Source organism: Epinephelus moara, chromosome 7 (assembly GCF_006386435.1).
Source record: "Epinephelus moara isolate mb chromosome 7, YSFRI_EMoa_1.0, whole genome shotgun sequence".
Lineage (NCBI taxonomy): Eukaryota > Metazoa > Chordata > Actinopteri > Perciformes > Serranidae > Epinephelus > Epinephelus moara.
Window position 1 is genome coordinate 33,023,636 of NC_065512.1, and position 24,958 is coordinate 33,048,593.

The 24,958-nt window shown below is 39.5% G+C and overlaps 3 protein-coding genes and 1 non-coding gene across 6 annotated transcripts in view; all 4 read left to right on the forward strand.

Annotated features, from left to right (window-relative positions):
* Window positions 1-923: 923 nt before the first annotated feature.
* trnas-cga (transfer RNA serine (anticodon CGA)) lies at window positions 924-1,005 on the forward strand. The gene has a single exon. It is a non-coding gene; the product is annotated as a tRNA-Ser (tRNA).
* Window positions 1,006-1,546: 541 nt separating this feature from the next.
* nabp1a (nucleic acid binding protein 1a) lies at window positions 1,547-5,294 on the forward strand. The gene is made up of 6 exons (XM_050048919.1): window positions 1,547-2,623; window positions 2,843-2,981; window positions 3,187-3,258; window positions 3,579-3,663; window positions 3,912-3,981; window positions 4,377-5,294. Exons 1-6 carry the CDS (start codon window positions 2,530-2,532, stop codon window positions 4,577-4,579), a joined length of 663 nt encoding a protein of 220 aa, XP_049904876.1. The 5' UTR covers window positions 1,547-2,529; the 3' UTR covers window positions 4,580-5,294.
* Window positions 5,295-5,551: 257 nt separating this feature from the next.
* Window positions 5,552-10,286, forward strand: LOC126393065 (C-X-C chemokine receptor type 2-like). 2 transcript variants are annotated; one of them, XM_050048916.1, is made up of 2 exons: window positions 5,552-7,175; window positions 8,353-10,286. In XM_050048916.1, exons 1-2 carry the CDS (start codon window positions 7,064-7,066, stop codon window positions 9,426-9,428), a joined length of 1,188 nt encoding a protein of 395 aa, XP_049904873.1. In that variant the 5' UTR covers window positions 5,552-7,063; the 3' UTR covers window positions 9,429-10,286. The 2 variants fall into 2 exon arrangements, with proteins under 2 accessions (XP_049904873.1, XP_049904874.1); XM_050048917.1 differs by having other exon boundaries at window positions 7,070-7,175; window positions 8,380-10,286.
* Window positions 10,287-12,141: 1,855 nt separating this feature from the next.
* The window catches only part of spegb (striated muscle enriched protein kinase b), a 48,733-nt gene continuing 35,916 nt past the window's right edge, over window positions 12,142-24,958 (forward strand). For both annotated transcript variants that reach the window (XM_050048930.1, XM_050048931.1), the window contains exon 1: window positions 12,142-13,266. In XM_050048930.1, the coding sequence (XP_049904887.1) occupies window positions 12,849-13,266 (418 nt within the window). In that variant the 5' untranslated portion in view covers window positions 12,142-12,848. The remainder of the gene's footprint in view (window positions 13,267-24,958) is intronic.

The following is a 24,958-nucleotide window of genomic DNA, read 5'->3' on the forward strand; positions in this document are numbered from 1 at the left end:
ATTAACATGAAGTTAAGCTTGCCATTGATTTGGTGTTGCATTCTATTAAACCTAAGTGTAGGTAATAAGGTAGCTGGATTAATCTCAGTGGAGGGAGTGGTTCAATTGCTCAACCCGTATTTACACAGCACGGTTTGTTGATTCAGAGATAACGATACACTTAAAAATAAAAGTGATAAGACAGATGGTGGGGCAAGAGCCACAATAAATGGTCACCAAAATTACAAAAGAACCTTTACATCACTTACCTTAGCTTTATCTAACCATCCGAACAGCTTTAGTGTTCAAGTCTCCTTTTACTCTGAGTAATGCTCACAACAAACTGCAAACTATTTCGATTGGAGCTATTTTCTACAGAAGAAATAGTCCCTATGAAAACTGTTGACGACATGTCCTTGAAATGTTGCTGTTGAATTATTTCATTTTATTTCTTTTTTTAAATGAAACTCCATTTGCTTCTTTTGTATTGGACAGCCATTTTAAATTATTTGCATTTATGACTATAGCCTAAAGAGAAAATACTTTTTTGTAATTTGTGTGCACCAGCTCTTTAACGTTGGAACTGTTTACAAATATGATACGATAATTCGCGATAATGTGTATCTAAGTTGTTTTGGTGACCTAAATACTGCCTTTCTCAGGCTATTCGAAAGTGTTAATGGTAAAGTTACACTCCGAGGTTGTTTTTTCCCTCAACTCCTGCGAGTGAGCCGAGGTGTTTTGACGGTGTATGTCTCCCTCTTGTGTCCAAAGTCACATCAACACTCTGTGCTTCTTTCACATTATATATCGTCATTTTCGATGACACTTCTGTAATTAACAGCCCAGAAAAACACAAATCTACATATTAACCATTTCCTGACATATTTCATACTGTGTTATTATTTTCAAAAATACACCTCACAGATTTACCATGTTACAGAGTCACGGTGGCCGAGAGGTTAAGGCGTTGGACTCGAAATCCAATGGGGTTTCCCCGCACAGGTTCGAATCCTGTTCGTGACGTAGTTCCTTTTAACTTCAGACATGCCTTAATAATACGGTCAACTACACTTATTAATGTGTAATGCTGTACCGCATTTTACACGCAAATAACGAGTGTATATTCCCAACTCGGACGCATTTGTCGCTCCGAGCATTGAGAGTCAAACGGGCCTAAATTTGATGATTAATAATACAAGTAACAATTACCTGTGATGACATAAAATTAATGAATGATGTGGCCTCACGGAACATATTTTCACCATCGTTAGTTTCATCTGCACTCTCACATTTACTCTATTTCTCGCGTTGTTTGTGAATGGAATTCATTTGGTACAAACCAACTACTTTCTCTCTTTTCTCTACACAGGTCAGCACATTGTCTGCGTGTATTTGTCATTGCATTGTATGTACAAATAAAAGCCCGGTAATTGTCAGTATCTGTTGAATCGATTGTATAAGAGCACACAAAAGGAAATTTCTATGTGTATACCCCTGCCCCATGTGGGATAATGGAACTGACCGTGTTGTATAAATACGACCAGCAGTAGGCTCTGACGTAGTTTTTGGGGCATTGTGGAAGCAGGGGGAAAGCGTGCTGTGAACAGCTTGTACAGATTTTAGACAGCGTTTTAGGGCTTTAGTGTTGTGTAGGCATATATAACCAGGGCATTTAACACAAGGCTTTCAACGTTTTAGGGGCCACAGTTGGATATAGACACACTGGTCCTATAAGACAAAGAATTTGGCCAGACTGCGCGCTAGCAAAGAGGCACACAAAGGAAGTGCGGTCGATATTAAAATATGAACTGGAGTTGTCTAAATGGTCGAGGAAGATAACTTATCTTCAAATAGCTCGTATTACAGACATTTTTCAACAGCTGGTGTTAACTTGCAGCCAGTGGAGCCGTCTTTGAAAATAGAAACATCTCATATTTTCCTCGCGTTTCGGGATTTATCAGTCTACTAATACTATTTTATCTGTATTCGACATTTTTGGCCACACGCATTGCTAGATTGTTGAGTGTTTTCTGGTTACAATATTCCGATTTTGACATTAGCTTTACGTTATGTGAAGAGCTGCCATTATGGCTGTAACCGTGAGAAGATACATGAACAGAGACTCTTACATCTTGAAACTGAAAGAAGGCAGCTAGCTAACTAGCATTCAGTTCAAGCTAAATAACGTTTAGCGGAGTGTTTCTTAGCCAAGCTACTCGGTTAGCACATTTGGCCGCCCTGCTAGTGTGTTTGCCGTTTTGAAGAAGGCAGTTAACTGTTACGTTTCAGCTCTTTCTTCCACTATCAGCGTTAAATGCATTCGGCTTGAATGTGTTCGACTACCTTAGCAACTGGCCCGCTCTTCTATATTTACGGTTTGTGTTTGAAGTAGTGTCAAGTTAGCATTAAGCTAACAGGCTAATTAGCTGAGCTAAAGCTAACGGTGTAGCTTCCCATTACAAAGTAACGACAGCCAGCGGCTAGCGTTACTCCCACTGAGTTTAAGTGACAGGGAACGAACAGTGGTTATTTTTCTCCGTGTCTAAAATGGCAACCGCAACAGGCGAGGCCCTGTTTTTGATAAAGGACGTGAAGCCTGGGTCGAAAAATTTGAATATCGTATTCATCGTGTTGGAAATAGGTAAGTTAGTTGGACCATAACGCTAAAGCGTCTCTCCCTTTTCATCAACTCGTCTTTTCTGTTAAAGGGGCCAGCAGCAACATCACTATTACTGGCAGTAAAATTTACATTTGACTTGGACTATGATTTTAATGAACTCGTAAAACACGCTAGTGGTTTCACTGTGGTTAGATGTGTTTTGAGTAGGTTGTCTAACACATCTCTGCTTTGTTCTTTCAGGACGAGTAACCAAAACGAAAGATGGTCATGAGGTGCGCTCGTGCAAGGTGGCAGACAAGAGCGGGAGCATTGCCATCTCTGTTTGGGACGAGCTCGGCAGCCTTATTCAGGCAGGGGACATCATCAAGCTGACCAGAGGGTAGGACTGTTCTCATGCATGGGAACTGATGACGTTAACACTACTTCCTCTGTACACCTTTAATGTGTAGCACTTACTGAGAGATCAATGCACACCCAAACACTTAGATTTACAGGTGGTTGTGTACATGAACAACCTAGGTTTGAATTCTGGGCGAAAATAATCTTTTGTTTTCAGAAGTTTTAACTTGAGATTTTTGTGTTAGCTATGCATCAATATGGAAAGGCTGCCTGACCCTATACACTGGAAGAGGAGGGGATCTTCAGAAGATTGGAGAGTGAGTAGCTGGCCACAAGTCTTTATGTACTAAATTTAAGTTCTGGGGTTATTTGTGAACATTAAAAAATTGTTAAATAAATACATAAAAGATTTATGTATATAAAAATATAAAATTATAGAAAACTTCATAATTATAAAAATACTAAAAAGCAGCTTGACCTTTTTAAATGGTTTAAATGTTTTGCTTTTTGAAAAACCTCAAATCTAAATTGCCTTACGGTCAGACTTCAACAGTTTCAAACTCTTATTCCATTCTACTCTTATTCTAACATAACAGTTTCTGAATATTATCTAAAAACATGTGTTTTGTCTCCACAGGTTTTGTATGGTGTATTCAGAAGTGCCCAACTTCAGTGAACCAAACCCAGAGCTGCTAGCCCAAACAAACCAGCAAAACAAGTCTGTGAGTAGTCATGCACCCACTCCCAACTTGTCATCGACAAATGTGTTGGTTGTTTTTGGCGCGCCGCAGTAAACTCTAGCAAACACCATTAGAAGCAGAGTAAGAGGAGTGAAATTATTATTTTTTCCCTCACAGATTACCTTTTGTACTTCTTTTTTAATATAGTGAAAGTTTCAGCAAATAAACAGAATTATTTACATAAAAGCTGCCAACTGTCTTTTAAAGGTGTCATTCTCCTCTACTAACAGGGTAAACCAGACCAGAATCAGAGGGGAAACTCTCCGCCCAATCAGAATTCAGGTACACCTGCCCCACCAGGTTAGTATGTTTCTTTATGTAATTGCATACATAACATTTGACTCAACAGATTTGATTTAATTAAGTGGAAATATGACAAAAGTATGGAACTTTGCACACATTTTGACTTGCCATAGCAGGAAAAGCACATGTTTGGTGCTAATGATAATAATGGCTCTGTTCTCTTTAAGTGTGCCAGTAAGTCATGACTGTGTGACAGTGAGTCAGCATACACAAAACCAGGAGCCTGAATCCAAAGCAGCTAAATGGGATTTAGCCTTCATTAATTTTCTTTATTTATAGCTGTGCTTTTCCTACTGACAGTAAGAGCAGTATCTGTGGGAAAAAAAACCTATAACATGTCAAAGCTGCATTTTTTTTTTCTAGGATTACTACATGTATTTCTTAACCCACAGGTAATGGTGCCATGCCGCCATTTGCCAACAACAACCCACCACCTGGTGCCCCCCGTGACCCTGCCTTTGGAAACATTGGACGACCCAACGGTCGATCACCTGGCAATGGAGCGCCTCCAGCTACTGCTGCAGGACCCCCAACAGCTGCAAAGTCTTCGGTTACCATTAGCAACGGCAGGGACCCACGGCGTGCCAAAAGATGAAATTGGGATTTGGGGGGGGGATCTTGTGGGAAAACTATGGACATCCCCATTTCCCCCGCTCCCTTTTTTTTTTTTTTTTTTTTTTCCTTTTCTTTTTTATTAACAGCCTATATTGACTTTCAAAATAAATTAAATTTAGGGACTGCTTGCATCATTTTTATACAGGCTAACATAGTCAGATGTGTCGTTTGTCATGCATAGTGCAAATAGCGCTCTCAGTAAGCAGCACAGTGTGATTGTGATCTACCACTTGATGCACAAGCAGGACTTCTTTTTATAGTCGAGCCTTGGTGGTTGAGTTGTGGTCAACCTTCTCAGTCTACACCCCTGTCCTCTAAATCTCACTGCAAATTGGCAGTTCTGTGCCAGTGTCTCCTCCCTCATACGCTGTCCCAACCCCCCTTCCCTTTTATGATATTTCAAAACTATACACCCTACTTGAACACTTGATGCACTTTCTTCTCTTAATTTATGTCGAGGCAAACTTTGCTGTCATTAAAATCAGGAAATCCGTTTCTGCTTTTTTGGTGGAAAAGGCCTTAAGTTGGTGAAAGTGAGTTCTTGGACTGAATGCACACATGATATTCTGCAAAGGGTCTTCTCTTTCTCTTAACCGAACTGTATCCGAAGTGACTCTGTGAAAGGAAAGGTGTTAGTTTAGAATTTTTAATGATAGGTAGGTAGGTTGACATTAAACTGTTTTTTCATAAGGCAAGTTTTTTTTTTTTTTTGTTTGCCATCACTTGTACCTTGATCAAGGTGGGACCACTCGAATACTGGCAAAACCATTCACCAAATAAATTTTACAGTAATTCTGCTGCCACATGTAGTCTGTAGTCTGTTTACAGTTAAGCTACTGTTAATGTCAATCAAATGTGTGTCAAGTTGGTCATACTGCACTTAAGAAGGTATAAAACGTCTTAATAAAATGGCTATAACAAATTGGGGCAGTTCATGTGCAAGAACCTGAAGGAAAAAAAAATGTTGTTTATTTGGTTTTTGTTCAAACCTTTTGTGGAAATGTACACAGTTTGGCATGATGAATACTTGTGGCATAGTCAGACCCCTACACAAGAACAGTATAAAGCCCTCCAAGTGACCACTACAGACTTGCCGTTGTATCACAGACACAGTACATATTCCTCCCATCAAATTTCATGCAATATGTTGTGTTTATGGCACCATCTAGTGGCTATAAACCCAAACTGCTTTTTTGGAAGATGCCCCAAACTATGTGCTATATCTGAGTAGTGGGTTGTGTACCCTTTTTACCTTTAAATGCAGGTTGTGTGAAAGTATTTAACTTCCTTTTTCACATTTATACTTCCCAAACCCAAAGCCTTCACATCAAGTATTCCATTTTGAAGCAATGCATTGCATACAATAAACCCCTGTGTTTCTTCATATCCTTTGTTGCACCAAGCACCTAAACATGATGGCCTCTGGGTGTCGACGTTGCCCCATTTCACTGTTGACGCACTTTCTTACAGATCAGTGTGTCCAAAGTGGTGAAGCAGCAGAGATGCTATTCAAATGAGAGTTTACGTGTGATGAACATTTCAAGTGACACAATGGAGTCTGTTTAGTCTAAATTAACGCTATCTGTTCTTTGTGGGAAAATGGGATTTTTATTAGCCAAGTAGAATGGAAGAGAAACAAAACCACCTGTCATCACTATGAGTGCCACTGTAGCTGCATAAAATGTGAAACTAAAATGAGACTGTAGGGACATTCCTATCTAACACTTCCAGAAACCCCACTCCTAAAATCTAGTAGCCCCATTATCTGTCTTACCCACATGTTCAAAACATGTTTATGTAATTCCACTTGTGAAAAAAAAAATGTAATTCTTGTGACACTGGAAGTTGAAACACATGAGAAGTGTGGCAGGAAATGTGATGCTCGGCGCTCATGTGTCAACACAAGAAGCATGTCATGAGCCGGGAACTTCCTCAGCAGCAGCGGTCATTCAGAAATGTAGTCACATCATGTGGTATTTCAAATATCACCGCGTGTTTATAGAGGCCCAGATCGAGGTTTCAGTCTGTTTCTCTTAAAAGATTTTGCAGAGTCATTTATAGGGAAGTATTCTGCACACAGTTTTCTTTATGTATACATTTCTTAACAATATAAACAAAGGCAGCAAAAAAAAAAAAAAAAGGTAAAAAGCCTAATATTAGCTCAGCAAAAAATGGAATTAACAAGTCAGTATTCACTACATAAAAAATGGGATTGGAAATCTGTATTAATGCTTGTCTAGCAATATGCCTGCAGCCCAATTAACTACTGAATATGCTGTGTAAACACACATTTTAATTTACAAAATAACAATAGTGTACAAGCCTACATCTACAAAAATATAAGACCTTAAATGCAATTTCTAACTGTATTTGAAGATGTGATGTGCTTCATTTTATGTTTTTAAAATCTTTGTTTTGGTATTCTTGAGCAAATCAGAATCCGTGTACGTGTGACAAAGAGGAAATGGGCCTATGGTTACCAGTGGTGGGAGGAGTGAAGAGACATACAGCATTTTGTTCTCTGCCTCCTTGTGACATACCCAGTGCTTCCCACAAAGAAGACACCACAATGGCTGGTGAGTATTTTCATCTTCAGAATAATAATCTTATATGGACTGATATTGAATTAATACATGTATTACTGCTGTATTACAGACAGCTTGACAATGTGTAGCCCTTAATACCGTCCTGAAATAGGTAATAGGTAAATGGGGACTTGCAATTTTATGGAAATTATAATATAATTTTTTTTTAATGTAGGCTGCTTCAATATTATTTTTAAAACAGTAAAAAATATGTATTACATGATATGTTAACACTGTAACGAACATGATTAAATAGCTCATTAGCTGGTGTTTTGTCGATGTAGGGGAGACTGGGGTTGGTTCACACACTATTATCTGGTCCTTTAAAGGTCACAGAAACACAAAATTAACATCAAAATGTAATTAAAACATCTGAAAGTCACCAGCGTTTTCGGTGAGGGTAACAATTCAATTTTATAGCAGGTTATAGAAAGTAAAAAAAAGTGATCTGTGGGGACATAAAATTGTGTTCGAGAGAAATATTGGAAAATGTGTTACTTTTATTTCATAGACGAAGCAATCAGATACATTTTGATATAAAATTTGAAAGCCTGATGAGTGATGGATCACATGATTTCATCACAAATCTGGGTCAAAAGTGGGTGGGGTCGGTTGGCACACTGATTTTGGGGTTGGTTTGCACGTGAGCCAACCAACTGTAACAGTAAACTATTTTGAAAGATTAAAAGCAATGTTTATATTGTTAGTTAATTTTTATTGCTTTCAATGGTCTATGACAAAAGTAACTAGACATTCCTAGTAGTTGCTAGTTGTAGTGTTTTCTGGTTTTTGTTTATATTAAATGTTCAAATTGTAGCTTTAGGTTGCTTCATTTTTTGTAACTATAGCATTTAAACATTGTGCTAATCAACCCCATGATGGGACTGATTGGCAACAGGACTTTAATCATGAATCACCTAATTTTAAAAAGATTTATGTACATTAAAACATATTTGTAAGCATTTACTTCTGGTTTGAATATTTTAACATGAATTATGCCAGAGAAATATGGAAGAGAATGAAAAGTGTGCTAACCAACCCCGGTCTCCCCTACAGTGATGTTGTATGCTGCCTGTGGCCAGTCTGATCTGTTATAAAGTACATTAAGTATTTTAATTGGGCCTATGTTAACAGGCTTACTAAAATTGTATTTTGTTGCTGTCCTCAGATCCAACCACATCTTCTCTATTTATAGACTTTGGCTCGATTTATGAAGAGCTCAACTTTACTTACAATGACTCGGAGTTTATTATAAATCCTGAGACCCAACCCTGCAACCCCTTCTCTGCCCCTGATGCTGTGATGGTCGTCGTCAGCGTGTTTTATGTCATCATCTTTCTGTTGGCCATTCCTGGAAATCTGGTGGTGGGGCTGGTGATTTGCCTGAGCAAGCAGTCGCTGCCTCCCTCTGACCTCTACCTCCTCCACCTGGCGATTGCAGACCTCCTGCTGGCCATCACTCTCCCGTTCTGGGCCACGTCTGTGACAAAGGGTTGGGTGTTTGGAGACGCCATGTGCAAAATTGTCACCGTCCTCCAAGAGCTAAGCTTTTACTCAAGCATCCTCTTCCTGACTTGCATCAGTATGGACCGTTACATGGTGATTGTGCGAGCTATGGAGGCTCGCAGGGCTAACAGACAGTTAGTCAGCTGGGGAGTTTGTGCTGCTGTCTGGGCTGTTGGAGTGCTTCTGTCTCTGCCAGGGCTTTTTAATTCTGCTTCCCAATCTCAAAACTCTAGTCAGATAGCATGTGCTGAACTGTACGATCCCGGCAGTGCTGACGTGTGGCGGCTGGCCACCAGGATTCTTCGCCACGCTTTGGGTTTTTTTATCCCCTTGGCCATCATGCTGCCCTGTTATGGAGTAACCATCCAGCGCCTCCTTCACATCCGTGGGGGGTTTCAGCGGCAACGAGCCATGAGGGTGATTGTGTGCGTGGTTGTCGCCTTCCTGCTTTGTTGGACTCCGTACCACATTGCAGTGATGGCAGATACATTCTTCAGGGCAAAGATAGTGCCGTACGGGTGCCCAGCGAGGATGGCAGTTGATCAGGCCATGTTTGCTACTCAGAGTCTGGGCCTGCTTCACAGCTGTGTCAACCCAGTGCTGTATGCCTTTGTTGGAGAGAAGTTTAGGAAGAATCTGTTGCAGAAATTGAGGAAGATGGGCATCCTGGGGAGAGCATCTGTGTCAAGAACCAGCAGGTCTTCACTGTCATCAGAAATCACATCTACAGTCATGTGAGATGACCAGAGAGACACTTTGAAATATTCACATAAATTAATCACATCAGTGTATATACTGCACGATCTCATGTGCTGGACAACAGAGTACTAGTTTTGATACTTAACTGCATTTGTATTGCAACAATGTGGGACTTTTCAATCTTTTTTTTTTAACAAAATTTGCCAAGCGTGGCCTTGGACATTTAATCAAATTTGTAAATATTTTTTCATTCTTTTGTCTATTTTTTTTATCATCATATTTAACTTGTTTTTGGCTTCAGCTCAGTATTTACCAGAGAAATGTTCTTTAAAGTTAAGCTGTAAACATTTTCGATGTTGTTGTGGTTACCCACTCAAATCTCCCTATTTCTTAAGTCACGTGTAGTTCAGAGGAAACTGTGTAAAACATGTTTGTCAAGTTTCAATTTGAAGTGTCACTATATTTCAACACAGTAATACTATGTAACAACAATAAAACAAAGCATCCCGGGATGAACACTTCAAGATGCAGCTGAAAGCTCAGGAAAACAAGCTTAAATTGGTTCTTTAGTTAAGACAGTGTAGATGATTTTTTTTCTCTAAGTGAGTAGAGAGGGTGAGTTATCAAAAATGATTTTCTACATTATTCAAATTTCCAAATCAATATCACTGTCTTATGAGAGAGCATTTTACTCAAGGTGTACTGCGCCAATTGCAGCAGCACCATAAAACTATCCTGTACAATGCTGTAAAACTCCATTTATGTTTTTATAGTAATGTATTCAATTTTTTGTAGGTAAGACTGTTTGAGTGTTATGTATATTTAGGTGAAGACAGCTGGTTTTTATTCACATGGCAAACAGTTTGCAGTCTGTACAGTTGCAATCATCATTAAAGTTTTATATAAACATGTACACTGCTCTGTGTTTCTGATTAATATAACACCACTGAGTCACATCATACTTCACATAACCTTTTACATTTGACATACTGCTAGAAGATAAGACTGGTAGTGTTTTTTATGTTAACAGCCACAGCAGCCTTTTCAAAAATAGCAGAAGTTGTGATGACTGCAGCAGCAACACTACAGTAATCAGTGGAGGTCAAAGAGTCAAGCCTTTCTGCCTCTGCAAAGAAAAAACAGCCTTTTAAAATAAGTCTGTTTACAAACTGATATTAGGCAAATGCAGCTGACAGGCACCGCAGCTTATAAAAAGCAGAAGAAGAAAAATATTTTGCTTATTACCACATTAGGTTAGTCTTCACACAGTTTGATTCAGGGTTAATGCATCATCAAAACCAAATCAGAGCCAACATAGTCAAGTTCATTCAACTAAGTTAATGAGCTTGCTGTGTGTTACATTACACCATGGTGAACATAATAAGATCAAACCTAAAAGCCATCCGTTTATGTCGGCATAAAACATGGCTGGTCACCGCTATTGTTTCACAACACCCGGTGGCATTAGGGAGAAACGCGGCAGGACAAAAATTAAAATTAAGGCAGCGAAAGTATGAGTAGGCTGGGTGGGATTGGTGGTGGATGGGTCTATCAACCACTGACTCTCACCAGGGAGGCCAGTGTTCGCTTCCTGTAAGATTGTAAAGCCTAAAACCCTGGTCTCTTTTTCTAAACCCAACCACGTGTGTAGGCAAACTCAACCACATGCGTTGGTTGTTGAAGGAAAAAAACGTCAATTTGCGGTGTTGTACCAATGTAGTGCATTTATTTTGAAAGCGCAGTATGCAAACTGTTCATTTCCTGTGAAAATGGAAGTGTATTTTAAAAAACAGACAACGCATGTAACAGGCTGAAATTGACCTGGTGTCCCAGAACATCAGCAACCAACGCATCCAGAGTACCTTGCACATCATATCTCGGCCAAAAGTTGATATGTGACGACATCATGAGATTGTGTTGTTTATAAAGACATTTTGCTAGTAGAGGAATTCCAAATTTGAAATCTGAAAACCACTGACATTAATATAATATTTTCTATCAACACTACAACAACAGCTATAAGGGCCACTAGCTACTACCAGCCTACTACTACTAGCAATAATAATGCAGGAATACATCTCACTTAGTGTTATAACATAAACATTCTATAAAAGCCTTTAGTGCTTGCCTTAACAGGAAACAACGTACAACGTACGTACATTAACTTATCATTACAAAATGCATTTTCAGTGTTGTTAAACTAACATTAATTAGGTTATGGTGCCTGGCTGGATTTTGTGTTTGAATCTGCTTGTGGCAATATCTTGATGATAGTAGAGTTATTTCTAGTTCCCTGCTTTTCTTCCAAGGTGACTTAAGTCTTATTTTACAACACTGAACTGCTTCATTCAGACATCAGTCTTCAACAGATGCAACTACTCTGCAATCTAGGATACTGGCTCAACTTTGTCAGCACATGTAGATACTTTAAATATCCATTGTAGGGTCACAGCTGCCGGCTGGCAATGTTAATGCAGTGATAATATTTTCATTTTTATGATATCTGACCACCTCAACAAAACCGGGAAGCCAAAGACAGCCTCTACATTTGACCTACAAATTAAAGATCTGTCCCATACCGACCACCCCCTTCCTCTGTGCCAAGTGTTGCACCATCTCACATGTTCTACTGACCTCAGGTTGGCTAAAAATGACAAGGGGGCGGGAGCCTCGCAGTGACTGGGCAGACGGATCACCATGCAGCTGTCATTGTACGGCTTGCTGGGCTCTGACTGTCATTTCCCCCGTCAGACTGGCTGGCAGAGGTAGGGGGACATCATGAGTGGGGTGGTTTAACTCATGGGACAAGGAAGGGGGGGGCAGTGTGCAACTTGCTGGACAGGACTTGATGCTTGCATTCAAATGGAAGAATAGATGTCAAGGCCACTGGGAATAAAGAGGAAAGTCGCTGAAGATTCACCTTGTTCTGCGGAGAAGTTACACATCGCTGGGAAATGGTTATAAAAGGCTGAAAAGTCAGAACATCAGGAAAAGCAGGGCCGTCACTTCCAAGAGACGAGTCAAAGGAGCTGTTAATGCAACATGATCCAGTGGGTCTTGCCCTAAAAATACCTCTGGGCAGGAGAGTGGCAGCTATCTCTGTCTACCTAATTACCTGGTAATCAACTATTTCTTTTTCCTCTTTGGTCAACAACTCAGGATAGAGAGCAGCCATTTGAGCGGATTCATCCACCGCAGATATGTTTCTTAATATGAAACATATCTGTTCTTATCTTATGATTGGCTTTTCAAATGATAGAAACTTACAGATGATCTTAAATTCGAAAATGTGAGAACTTTGTAAACTGTAATTTATATGTAAAGGCTGCTCATAGACTCTAACGCCCTCACTGGATTTTGGTTTAGAATACTGAGAGAGGGCCCAGTCAGTGTTGTAGGCACACAATCCACATACACAGTTACAGACTCCATAGTAGGATCTACCAAATCAGCTCAACCATGAGGAAAGCTGAGGTGCAAGTGACCCTGAAAAAAGGGCCAGATGAAGCAGCGGCACCTCCGAGCCCCATCATCCCCCCAAAACGGTCCAAAGCGAGCCCCGAGCAAGTTGTCCCGGACCCTCGAGGACCCTCTTATCCCACCCCAACTCCTCCTGTTTTTATACGCAAAATGAGGAACGCCGCTGTGGGGACGGGATGCGACATCCGTCTGAAGGTAACAGTGGCTGGAGACCCCCAGCCCTCTCTGTACTGGTACCACAATGAAGACCTCCTCAACATGGAGAACCAGGAGTACGGAGGGCTCTGGATTAGGGATTGCAAACCCAGTGATGCTGGCCTCTACACCTGCATCGCCAATAATCACGTGGGAGAGGCACGGAGCAGCGCTGTGCTGGCTGTCTTGGATCTGGGTGAAGGTAATACCGCTGAGAACACTTACTACTTCACACACTGAAGTATTCAAGAACTCCTGAATACTAACATATATAACCATCTGATATCACATAATTCAGTCTTCTAATGCACGGTTACATGTATTTAAGGGTATCAGTAATATTGCTGTCAAGCAGACAGTTCGGTTTTAACTACACGACTATTGATTGTAATAACTTCCATGAAAATTACCCAGCATGCCACAGTCATTCAAAAGGCCTAGCCTCCTGACAAGTAAGTAGAAGACGTCATGTGGGCCTGACTGGCTTCCTTTTCTTTTTGCTGGAACATTAAGTGATAACACTGACTGATATCTATTACAGGACTTGTACTACTACTTGTATATTCATCATAAATTAATTTAGGTTGTTGAGGGACTAAATGGTTTCTGTTATTATCTGGTACTTGGCCAGGCAGTGCAGATCACTGGCTCTATCTTTGAACTTCTGTTCATCAGTGATTTGAAAAACAATTTTTAGGTACAAGTCATACTAAAGATATCCAATTATTTAATTTTTTTAATGCGCCTCAAAAAGACAGAAAAGAGAGGTAACAACATGTGAAAATATACAGGGACACTTTTTTTTTTTTTAGATGTAAAGCCAAACACAAAAACTCTCTTTTGCTCTATTGCATGTATATTCCCCTTGTCTCATTGCTTTTGATTTTGTCCTCTATAAATAACTGTTAAACTCATTAAAATATTTCTTTGCCACATATATCAAAGCATACAGTAAGATCTACTGGAATGTATTACATGCAATTGATTTGATTTGCAAGTCACATAAAGGTGCTGGGTTTATTTTTTTAAAAAAAACGTCTCCAAAAGCATCTGGAAAGAGGCACAGACGCAACAAGCACAGGGATAAACTGGTTCTGTCGAGAAGAGTTTCTTTTTTCATAACTTGTGTCATATAAGGTGTAATTAATGATAATGATGATAATAATTACTATGCATCAAACAAACTGAATTATTGCATTAGTCCGTTACAGATATTTATCCAGAATGAGTCATCCTACTATTGTGCTATTGTGGTCCAGATGATTGTTGCACTAGATGCAACACTACATCTCTGATAGATGTTTTTCTGAAGTGATGGAGGTTTATCTTTTTAGATGCGGCCAGTTTGCAAATGTAGATGCCCTGTTAGGTCATGTGTATTCTCAAGATGTTCATATTTCCATCATCAAAATGCTTTTTTTTGTGTTATATTGTTTTTGTATTAATAAGGAATTGTGGGTATCAGATTAGCATATGAAGAGAGAGCTGATTAGATGTCCACCATACACGCAGAAACACTCAAAATGAATCATTCCTTAAACACTCGCCTTTGACAAATTCAGCCAGAGCAAGTTTCAAGTGTTTCACAGTCAGATTCCTCAATTTCTAGCCAAGAATGCTCAGATGGCTGCTGTAGCTCTTCCACTGTGATCAACACAACCTCTTGTCATGCATCTTGTGCTCTCTGGCACTGATCTAAATTCAGCTCACCTGAATGCTTTGACCACCTCAGCTGCTTTAAAAAATGATACCACTAGCTCCACACATATGCCCTTCATATATCAGTTAAAGTACTCTGTCATTGTTCCGCAGTGCTCGACGTGAGTGTGAGGCGGAAAGTCGTTTTTCAATTTAGAACAGCCTTTTCCTGCTGAGAGGGTATATGTCCAGACTCATCACTGCTGAGTACAGTTCAATCAGTTTAACATGAGTAAAGTTTTGGCAAATGACAGCATTCTCTGATGATCTAGAATAGCTTACATAACAATCTCTGCTGACCTTAAGCAGTGAGATGCTTTGTGCAAGCTCAGTGCAAAAATTGGGTACTAAAAGAGTGGTGATGCCTGCAGACTGGACAACGTGATGACAAGGATTCCTTTTAGTGTGGGCAGCAAGATACCACAGTGTATTATATTTCCTTTACTGTATAAATATTGGATGTTTGGATATAGTCCACTAAAAAGATGCACTGATGTGGGCACATGGGAATTAATGACAGGGCTTTGCTGCCTGGCCTTAAGACATCTTCATTTTGTGATTATTGGAAAAGTAATTGAACTTTCCCCTCTCCAGTTCCATAGTTTACAACTTAGTGTAAATTAGTAGGACTGACTTTGTTATGAGTATAACTGATGCAAAACAACAGATTAGAAAACGGGAAGAAGCCTACAATATAAATACAGTAATCATACCTTTCCTCCAGTGAATAGTCATTTCCTAAACTTTATTTAGTCCCTAAAGCTGGGATAGGCAGAAAAAAGAAAAAAAACTGTAGGATGTAAAAATACACCCTCCTGCTACAGCTCTCCCCTCTGTCTTAAGCTCCGCCCACCAGATGACCACAAGCATGTGCACGTGCTTGATACAGTAACCCAGTCTTTCTCATACATTGATTTAATTAATCTTATTTCATTGTAGAGTTGTATACATCACATCCTTGCCCCACTCTCTGTTTGTCAGACCACAAATGAGACAAAAATTAGTTAGCCAGCCATCCCACAGTCCCTCGCCCTGCTCACCACCGCTATGGACTGCTTTGCTAGGAGGACAGCGGACAGCAGCTCTGAAGACAGGCCTTTGGTTGGCGGCTGTAGTGGTTTGAATTCCACCAGCACAAACCCCCAAGCGCCATGTGTCAAGGGGCTGCTGGCCAGCAGCAGCGTCGGGTCTAAACTGTGTGATGGCAGCAACAGAAAGTTTGATGAGTCAGCATGTGATGATTCAGTTTGCTAGCCCATAGAGCTAGCACACTAGAGACTTCCGCCAGTCTACTTAAAACTATTTACTTCCTGTTTAGCACTCTGCTAAACCGAATGGGGATAAAAGTCTTTAATCTTATGGGTCTTCTAGACTTTCCAAATGTTATCAGACCAAATAGATTACATCCTGATAGTGAGTTTTTCCGCAGGGGTTGTGATGCTCAAAAAAATGTATCCACAGATTTACAGACGTCTCCTTCTGAATGTATGTCCATGGGGAAAAAGTCTTTTTGGGCCCAGTGGCATCACGTGACTGGTCCAGGAGTTGTAATTCCACTGTTTGGCCACTCCGTAAATTGGCTTCAAAGCCAGATGCACTTCCTGGAGGCCTGGGGGAGAGAGGTGGAGGATACATCGTGATTCCAGTCTCTAGCCATGAGCCTGTAGCACTGGTTAGCAGAAGGCTAGACAGTTAGCAACATTTTCTAGCTACCACTGAATTAGGCTTTCACTAAAGGGGGTGAGCACTGGTTAGCAGAAGGCTAAACAGTTAGCAACATTTTCTCACTACCACTGAATCAGGCTTTCACTGACTGGACGAAACATCTGCATTTGTAGCCCTCTTTCAGAAATGAACTGTGATTGGCCAAAGTCTTCTGTCACAGGCTAGATTTTCTAAAGCCCATAAACAGAGCCAAGAGGAGTGACAGAACTCTAGCGCTCTCTCAGTCGACTTGAATTGCAATATGGTGAAAAGTTATTAAGGGATTTTTGCTCACTTAAGCCAAAATGAAACTGCCTACCCCAGCTTTAATCCCAACTTCATATATTTAATGGCACAATTAATTCACTGTTTTCAGTTTTCACAGTTCACGCACTTTTAATGTGTCACCTTTATTACAAGCATCACCCAAGGGGAGTCACTATATTTAGAAATACAATTAAATAGAGAAGTAAGCTATTTCACAACACCCTTGTGATACTGAATGATAGCAGTAATCATGCTTGCACAGCTCACTAAGGACATTACCAAAAATCAGTCACCTAGATTCCCGTCATTTTGTTTCATGTAAGATCAGTCTGTCAGTTTTGCAACTGAGCTGGACAAGAACATCATTAGCATTAACAGGCAACGAGGTTTACACAGGCAGTAATCCTTATGCTCCTGGATCTGTTTTGTGTTGTGGTACACCCAAAATGATCTTAAGCTAGATAGATTGTGTGATTGTGATGCAGAGACTGAATATCAGGCACAGTAGTAGCTCTACAGTATTCAGTAGTCAAAAATCCTATCAGCTTTCCTCAAACGAGGCTTGAAAAGATCTTGGTTGAGAAGTTTTACTTTGGCTCTCCATTTTAACCTTCAGTTGGATTCAGCTCTGTGCTGCTTTGCCATGTGCGTAGTCTACAGCTGTCCCATCACTCAGCGGTACTGCCTGAACCCTTTCTCTCTCTCTCCCTCTTTGAAAATGTCTCTCTGTACCGCCCCCCTCATCCACCAACTCTCCCTAGTTATTTATACAGTGGAATGTGCCAGGCCTTAGATTTTTGTGATGTTAGCAGGCCAACGTCTCTCCTGTTACACAGGAAGACATCACTGCTAATTTTAGCCCGGCCCTGTATGACTTTTTTCCCTCCCTCTACTGATCAGGGAAAGGGCCAATTATGAATCCACAACATCTACTAAATACGCAGAAGCATTAAAGTGTCTGCCGTGTGTTGTGATGCACATATTACTGAATAATATCTCTATCCTCTTCTAAAGTTAGCATTTAATTGTGCGTTATTCTGTCAAATGTGTTTTCATAAACAGCACAAATGAGTAACTGAATGTAAAAATAATAAAAGCAAAGCAATAGATAGATAATAAAGATGATAATTATGCATACATGTTTAAATCTAGCTCTAATTTGGCCACTTGAGGGCAGTGAAACAAGTTGTAAACACTATACTGAAATATTATCATCCTTGAAGGCGAAAGCATTAGCAAATAGTTGCCCATTTACACGGATACAGAGCAACATTAGCATTCACTCGGGGATATGTTTCCCACTCACCTCTATTTTTGGTCTCCAACAACTCCTGAGAAAAATATCTGGCACTTTAGCAGGTAAACGCTCCACTATGCTCACCTGTTAGCTGCTAAATTTGTCTGACATTTGTTGCTAGGCAGTTAGTAAACAGTGAGTTCATCTGCTTTTTCTTTGAAAACTGCCGCTTGCTGCAGCTGAAAACGATACAAGCAAGTATGATACAAGCAGATAGTGAACCGAAACTGTAAAGTTGCAGCCCTAAAACCAAAACAATGACCTGAAAAATAGAGCTTAGGGGAAATGCACGGTTGGGTGAGAAATATATGTAGGTTAATTCCTTCAAGTGATGCCTTGATCATTATACATTCTGTACATTCACATTAAAATATTGATTATTACAGCTTCAAACCTACATTAACAAATTCTTGGCCACTTGGTGGCAGTGGAAACAAGCTGTAAGCTGATAGTAGCACCTTTTGAGCTGATATAATGAACTTGTTAGCAAACGGTTGCATATTTACACAAGCAGTTGATATAAAGGAACATGAACTTTTGTGTTTTCTGGAAGTTGAAAAGGCCGGTGAAACTGAAGTAAACAGGGAGCTGCAGGCTCTTAAACCAAAATACTGAGCTCAAAGATGCTTAAAGCTGCATAGAGCTGAGAAGAGCTGCAGATACTGGTGATCCTCTGGGTGGTTAATAATAGCTCAGCAAATAACTGATAGCGATTTTATTTAAAAAGGTTAAATTGCTTCTTCAAAGCTTGCAGAGGAATATAGTGTTTGAAGAGGCCTAATACTAGGAACTTAAGACGTCACCGCTGAGCATGACCATGGCCCCTTTCCAGTGTGGTTGGACAGTGTCCTCACCATGTTGTCTTTCTCCCGGACCATTAATGTGAGGGAACAGGTGGAGCTGCAGTTACACTGTGGAAATCCCCTACATCGCCCTGTTGCTTTTATAGGCCGATATGATAGTAGATCAACAAATGAAACTTGTTTAAAGGACAAGAAATCCCGAATGGTAATTATAGAGTTTATTAGAGCCATTCAAAGACTTGCAGTAGTGGACTGTTTTGTCATAATCACAGCAACTGTAATGTGGATTTTCATATGAGCGGTCTTTGTTTCCCATTCTCATATTCAGTAGAATAGAGTTCATGAAAAACAGAGGACATGTCAATAAGTAAACATGGCTGAAGCACTGAATCTGTCCTAGGTCTTTAATTATTAAGCCTCTCTGGGATCAGTAGCCATCTTACAGTGTGGATTAAGGAAAGTTTATGATCTCATACAACACCATTATGACTGATAAATGTGGTATTTTGTTGTAATTATTTACACTTATTTTGTTGAAATTGAATTGACATGTGCAGTCAGTATAGGCAGCGCTGACAAAACTACATTGAAAACAATTTTACAATCTCTTCATCACCTCACATTTAGCAAAACGTCTGTGCAGGAAATTGCAGAATATGCAGTTTGCCAATCAGCTACACAAAATCCCTTGATTGCTTTCCGTGATTTAAACCTGGTGTTTTATTTTCAGTAGAGCACAGGGAATATTTTTACCCTCTCAGTTCTCATAATCCTGAGTTAAATACCAAAAAACAGATTTTGGATTTACAGTAAATGCAAAACAGTAGCAGTCACATACAGTAAAGAAAAACAAAGGATATTAACTGTACATGTATCACAATGAAAAAAACCAAGTGAAACTAACTGTTTAGTTTTATTGGAGTTCACTGGAAAATTATTATTCTTAAGGTTAGCTTTAATTAAAACTATCATAGTTTACTTAAGTTGGAAATATCGCAATATAGCATTACATCATTATATATTTTTGGCCACTGGAATAAAAAAAAAAAAAAGAAGAAAAAACAATGCACCACCAGGAAACAAAATGTCCCAGTGCTTTTCCAACATGAGTTTAAATGTTAATTAACACTTATTGTTTTACACAAATTAAACACAGTTTTTGGCAATGTAGAATCACGAGACTTTCAAAAGCTGCGCTCTTCTTTAATAACTGCTCTGTGCAATTTCCTCCCATGTTTGTTGCTTCATGTTTGCTGCTATTTTAAGCATTATTTTCAGTTCTGTCTTTTTTTACTGAATTCCTCTAGAAGCATGATTTTGTCTTCCCCCAACCAATTTTGTTTTCCTGCCATTTTTTTTACTGCCAGGCCAACTTTGTGAGACGATAGTTAGGTGCAACAGGTAGGCTAGGCTATCACAAGCACACGTTCAAGCAAGGAAATGGTTTCCATGGAAACAGTAGAGTTTTACTGCTGTAAAATCTCTTTCAGTACAGTAAATGTCTTTCCTTGACTAAAGAAACCTTTTAAGAGATTCTGTGCAACACCCTGAAGTAATTTCCTCAGCTAAAGAAAAACTAAACCCTAAGTGTCATGCTTAAGGAGCAAACTTAAGGTGCTTTGTTCAGACATAAGTCAATTTAAACACGACAAAATAGAACAGATTGGTTTTGGCTCTAGATTGAAGAAAATTGCTGAAACAAGGTAACTTATACTGTAGTAGTATGAAATTGTGTCATGCCCTCTATAACACATTACCACGCTCTAAAGTGGTTATGGCACGACAGAAAGTATTTTCAGGGAAATTAATTTGCAGGCTGTGAAATGAAAACAAAACTAAACTAACCAAAGCTATAAGGGGCTAAACTGAAAGGGACCGAGGACTTTTGTAATAATTCTCCGTGGTTTCATCATTACAAGCAACTTCTGTCACATCACATGTCGTCATTTTATCTGTTGATCTGTTTGTCAGTGTAACAACGCTGTAGCAGTATTTAGCATTTTAGCATCAATAAGTCATTCTAACACTGGATGTGTGATGATAACCACAAAACAACTTAGAGTAAGAGCTGGCAGGCTCTTCTTTCATTGTGTGACCCCAGCAGTTTTGGAACATTGTGCAATATCACTTTAATATAACACATTACTCAGACAAACTAATACCTGTACAGTCACAGTACGAGCACAGTCATTCTGCGACAGCATAATATCCCAGCACATAGCCTGTGCCAAAGCCTGCTTCAGCTTACACTAAAACACTGTGTTATTTTTGTCACAAGACTGAGGATCATGTCTGATTTCCACTTTGTTAAATTAATGTTGAATTCATAAATGGAGAAACTAAAAAAAAAACATTGAAAAGGTCCACGTACAGTAAAGTGCAGCTGCCAAGGAAACAAAGACACTCTCTATGACCTGATGTTATATAATCAACAAACCATGTAATTAAGCCTGTAGGTATCCACAATTATGAAAGTACATTTTGTGACCTCAGCCTTTGGTGATTTATTATGAGCTATTATTGATGTATCAGGCTGTAAAGTTAGTGCCTTTTTTAGCCTCGGTTTATTTAAAAATGTGAATATTCGTAAGTGTGTGAGCAAACTCTCAGCGTGCCCACTGTGCTCTTTTGTCCTGAGCACCGTGTGCTGCTATGTGAATTGAAATGTCATTTCTAAGCGTAGCTATTTCTGTGTACTGAGTTATACTCGGTGGTGAAATGAAATGTGTAAGCAGTAATGCCTTTTCCTTTCCCTCAGGGGAAACAATTCTTAGATACTGAGTCATTCAAAATGTACCATGTGATGGCAACGTTACAGCATATTCAAGAATTATTACACCAAACCTGAGCAGCTGCTGATTTTGTCATGTTCACAGAACAATAGCTGTGTTATCTTTTATGTGTGGACAGCAATTAAATCCATCATAGCCTTTGGAAATAGGATGGCTTTGTGTAGTCAGTCTAAGCAGCCAGTACCACATTCACTGTGAGAGCTAACAGTGTTCCAGCAATGCAGAGGAGTGAGGAGCTCCCTTTAGCTGTTGCAGTGATTCTCCCCTTCTCTGCCGACAACACAACATCAGCTCGTTACACCGGTTGAAGAATAAGACACAGACACATGGGGAGGAAGGAAAAAATGAAAAATGTCAACCAATGCTGTAGAACACTGATCTCAAGAGGGCTGGATCACTCCCACTGGTTTTTCTGCCTATCGGTGTGCACTGCCTGTGGGGTGGAACACAGCGGGGGAAGATGCTTACACTGTCGCTGGCTATTGTGTGGACAGGGGGGCTCCCTCAGAGTGGATGATATGCATTCAACAGACATTTCCACCTGCGGATGGAGATCTATGCTCTGTGCTTTTTCAGAAACGGATTCTCTTAGAGGAAGTGCTGACACTCTGAGGTGCAACTTGTTATATAATGGATTAAAGTGCCTTCTTTCCATTTTTCTTTGCATTTAAGAAGCTTTTACCTGCATGTTAGCAGCCTTACAGTATATAACAAGTTGGATCTTTTACATCCAAGTCAGATATTAATAGCTGATGTCTTCATAGAAAATTTTCCTGATTCAGGCGTGTAGTAATGGCTCGGAACCCCCAGTGTATCTCGGGGAATACCCTGCTGCTGAATGTAAGCCAAGGCAAAAAATACCTGTCGAGGACATACCAACAGTGGCCATGAAAAAAAATCCAGACCAAAGAAAAAATCAGGCAAGTGCTATTCCATGTTATCTTTGTCAATCATACGTCTATTTATTATACTGATTTGACCATTTACTGTATGTAGAACATACAGGACTGTAAAATACTCCATGTGATAGGTTGACAGAAGCATTGTATTAACATTGCTGCTCTGGCCACACAATGTTTTTGTTAACTGACGGTGTCGGTTGCAATGATAACGATTAAAGGAGATGAAGTTGCTCTGTACACTCTTAATCGAATGAGAGACAAGATGTGACCAGTGTTATTGTGGAATATAATCACATTGGCCAGCATCAGAACTCTGATCAAAAAGGCACTGCTTTGAAGTAACTTACAAGAATTGCAAGTTTCATTACAATGCTGATATGCTGTGATGTTTCCCAGACTGGTGTTGTTTGAGCTCCTGTATTGTTAGATATACATATTGTGAAACTATAACAATATCCTAAACTGGAAACATTTTCTAACCCAAATGTTACAGTGTGATTTTAAAGGGACAGTTCACCCCCAAAATGAAAACTACATATTTTCTCTCTTACCTGTAGTGCAGTTTATGAGTCTAGATTGTTCTGGTGTGAGTTGCAGAGTGTTGGAGATATCAGCTGTAGAGATGTCTGCCTTCTCTCCAATATAATGGAACTAGATGGCACTTGGCTTGTGGTGCTCAAAGTGCCAAAGAAAAAAAATTGAAAAACTCAACAGCAATGCCTTTTTCCAGAAATCATGACCTGGTTACTAAAGATAATCCACAGACCTTGTTGTGAGCAGTTTCATGTGGGAACTATTATAAAACTTCAATTAAAATTGTGAGCAGTTTCATGTGGGAACTATTATAAAACTTCAATTAAAAGCCTCGTCTCAATTATTATTGTAATAATCCAAGGTGTGAGGATCGTTTTAACAGGATAAAGTGGTGTTCTGTCTGTATGCCGGATGCTGTAATCCCTGAGTGCCGTAACTCTCTCCCTCTCTGATGCGCTTTCTGTCGGAGCTAGATCAAATGAATGATTCATAATTGATATATTATCTGAAGCCTAATTTTCATACAACTAATATTCATACTGGTTTAAATAAAAAAAACTATTGTATTTCCTGGTCTTTGCCGAGCAGCAATTTCGTGTGAAAGGAATTAAAGGCCTGCCCGACATAGACACCTGTCCCAAATATAGGCCTCTTCAGTTCAATGATGATGTGATTCAATGAATGAGCAAATATTAGCCTGGGCTATTAATTGAAGTTTTACAGTATTATCTATCTACCGAACTGCACCTGCCAGCCATATCATCATGCAGAAGGAAGCGCACATCTACTCATGGACTAGAGGCTCGTCTTCATGACAGCATGAGATGTAAACATTAATGTAAATATTAATGTTGCTATGATCCGATGTTGTCTTGCCATTGTTATTGCTGAAGCTGCTGTGTCATGAATATGCTTCATTTATAATTGTGGGTTTTTTTTTTTATATAATAGTGTCTTTTAGTAGAGAAATTATTCTCTGTTTCCTCTGAAGGGACTACAGATGAATATATATTATAGCTAACTCTGGTGCAGCTAAATAGCTGTGTGCTGTCCCTGTTGAATAAATAAATAAATAAAATAAATAAATGTCATCCTTCTTAGCTGAGCTGTAATGTTAGCTAGCTCAGTGGTGCTAGGTAAGCTAGCAGTAGATGCACGCTTCCTTCTGCATGATGATACGGTTGGCGGGTATAGTTTGTTAAAGAAAATATAGTTCCTTCATGAAACTGCTCACAACAAGGGCTGTGGATTATCTTGAGTAACCGGGTCATGATTTCTGGAAAGAGACATTGCAGTTTTTCAGTGTATTTTGGTGCTTTGAGCACCACAAGCTGAGTGCCATCTAGCTCCATTATACTGGTGAGAAGGCAGACATCTCCATGACTGATATCTTCACCAGAGTTGGGTAAGGGTTACTTTAAAAGTAATCAAAGTACTTTACTGTGTTACTTTTTTTTTAAAGTAACCAGTTACTTTACTGCGTTACTCCCTGAGTAAAGTAACTCAAGTACTTTTAAAGTACTTTTGAGTATTCTACATTTCCTATTGGGCAATAGAGTGCCGAAGTCACGCCCCTTCCTGTAGAGCTCGTGGGACCTTAGATCGGAAAAAATATGAATGGCAGTGAATGGGGAGAGCAATATTGTCTTTTGTTTCCATTTGAGTTGCGACATGAAATCTAAATATGTTGTTAATGAATTTAAAACATAAATGTTAAGGTCAAGAAAGTCATACTTTGTGGTAAAACTGTTGAGATATAAGCTTTTTAATTAGAAAGACTCAAGAGTACACAGGAGGAGGTCGCGTACGTGACGTCATAGCTTTCGCTCGCTTCCTGTACAGCTTGGCCTCCCCGCTGAAATTCCACTGTTTTATGATTAATCGATTTATGATTGAA

Bases quoted from the DNA above. Each gene is read 5' to 3' on its own strand.
- nabp1a (XM_050048919.1), top strand. From the start codon at position 2,530: ATGGCAACCGCAACAGGCGAGGCCCTGTTTTTGATAAAGGACGTGAAG. The intron at 2,982-3,186 runs GTAGGACTGTTC...TTTTTGTGTTAG, and splicing joins ATCATCAAGCTGACCAGAGG to CTATGCATCAATATGGAAAG. The intron at 3,664-3,911 runs GTGAGTAGTCAT...CTCTACTAACAG, and splicing joins CAAACCAGCAAAACAAGTCT to GGTAAACCAGACCAGAATCA.
- LOC126393065 (XM_050048916.1), top strand. From the start codon at position 7,064: ATGGGCCTATGGTTACCAGTGGTGGGAGGAGTGAAGAGACATACAGCA. The intron at 7,176-8,352 runs GTGAGTATTTTC...TGCTGTCCTCAG, and splicing joins AGAAGACACCACAATGGCTG to ATCCAACCACATCTTCTCTA.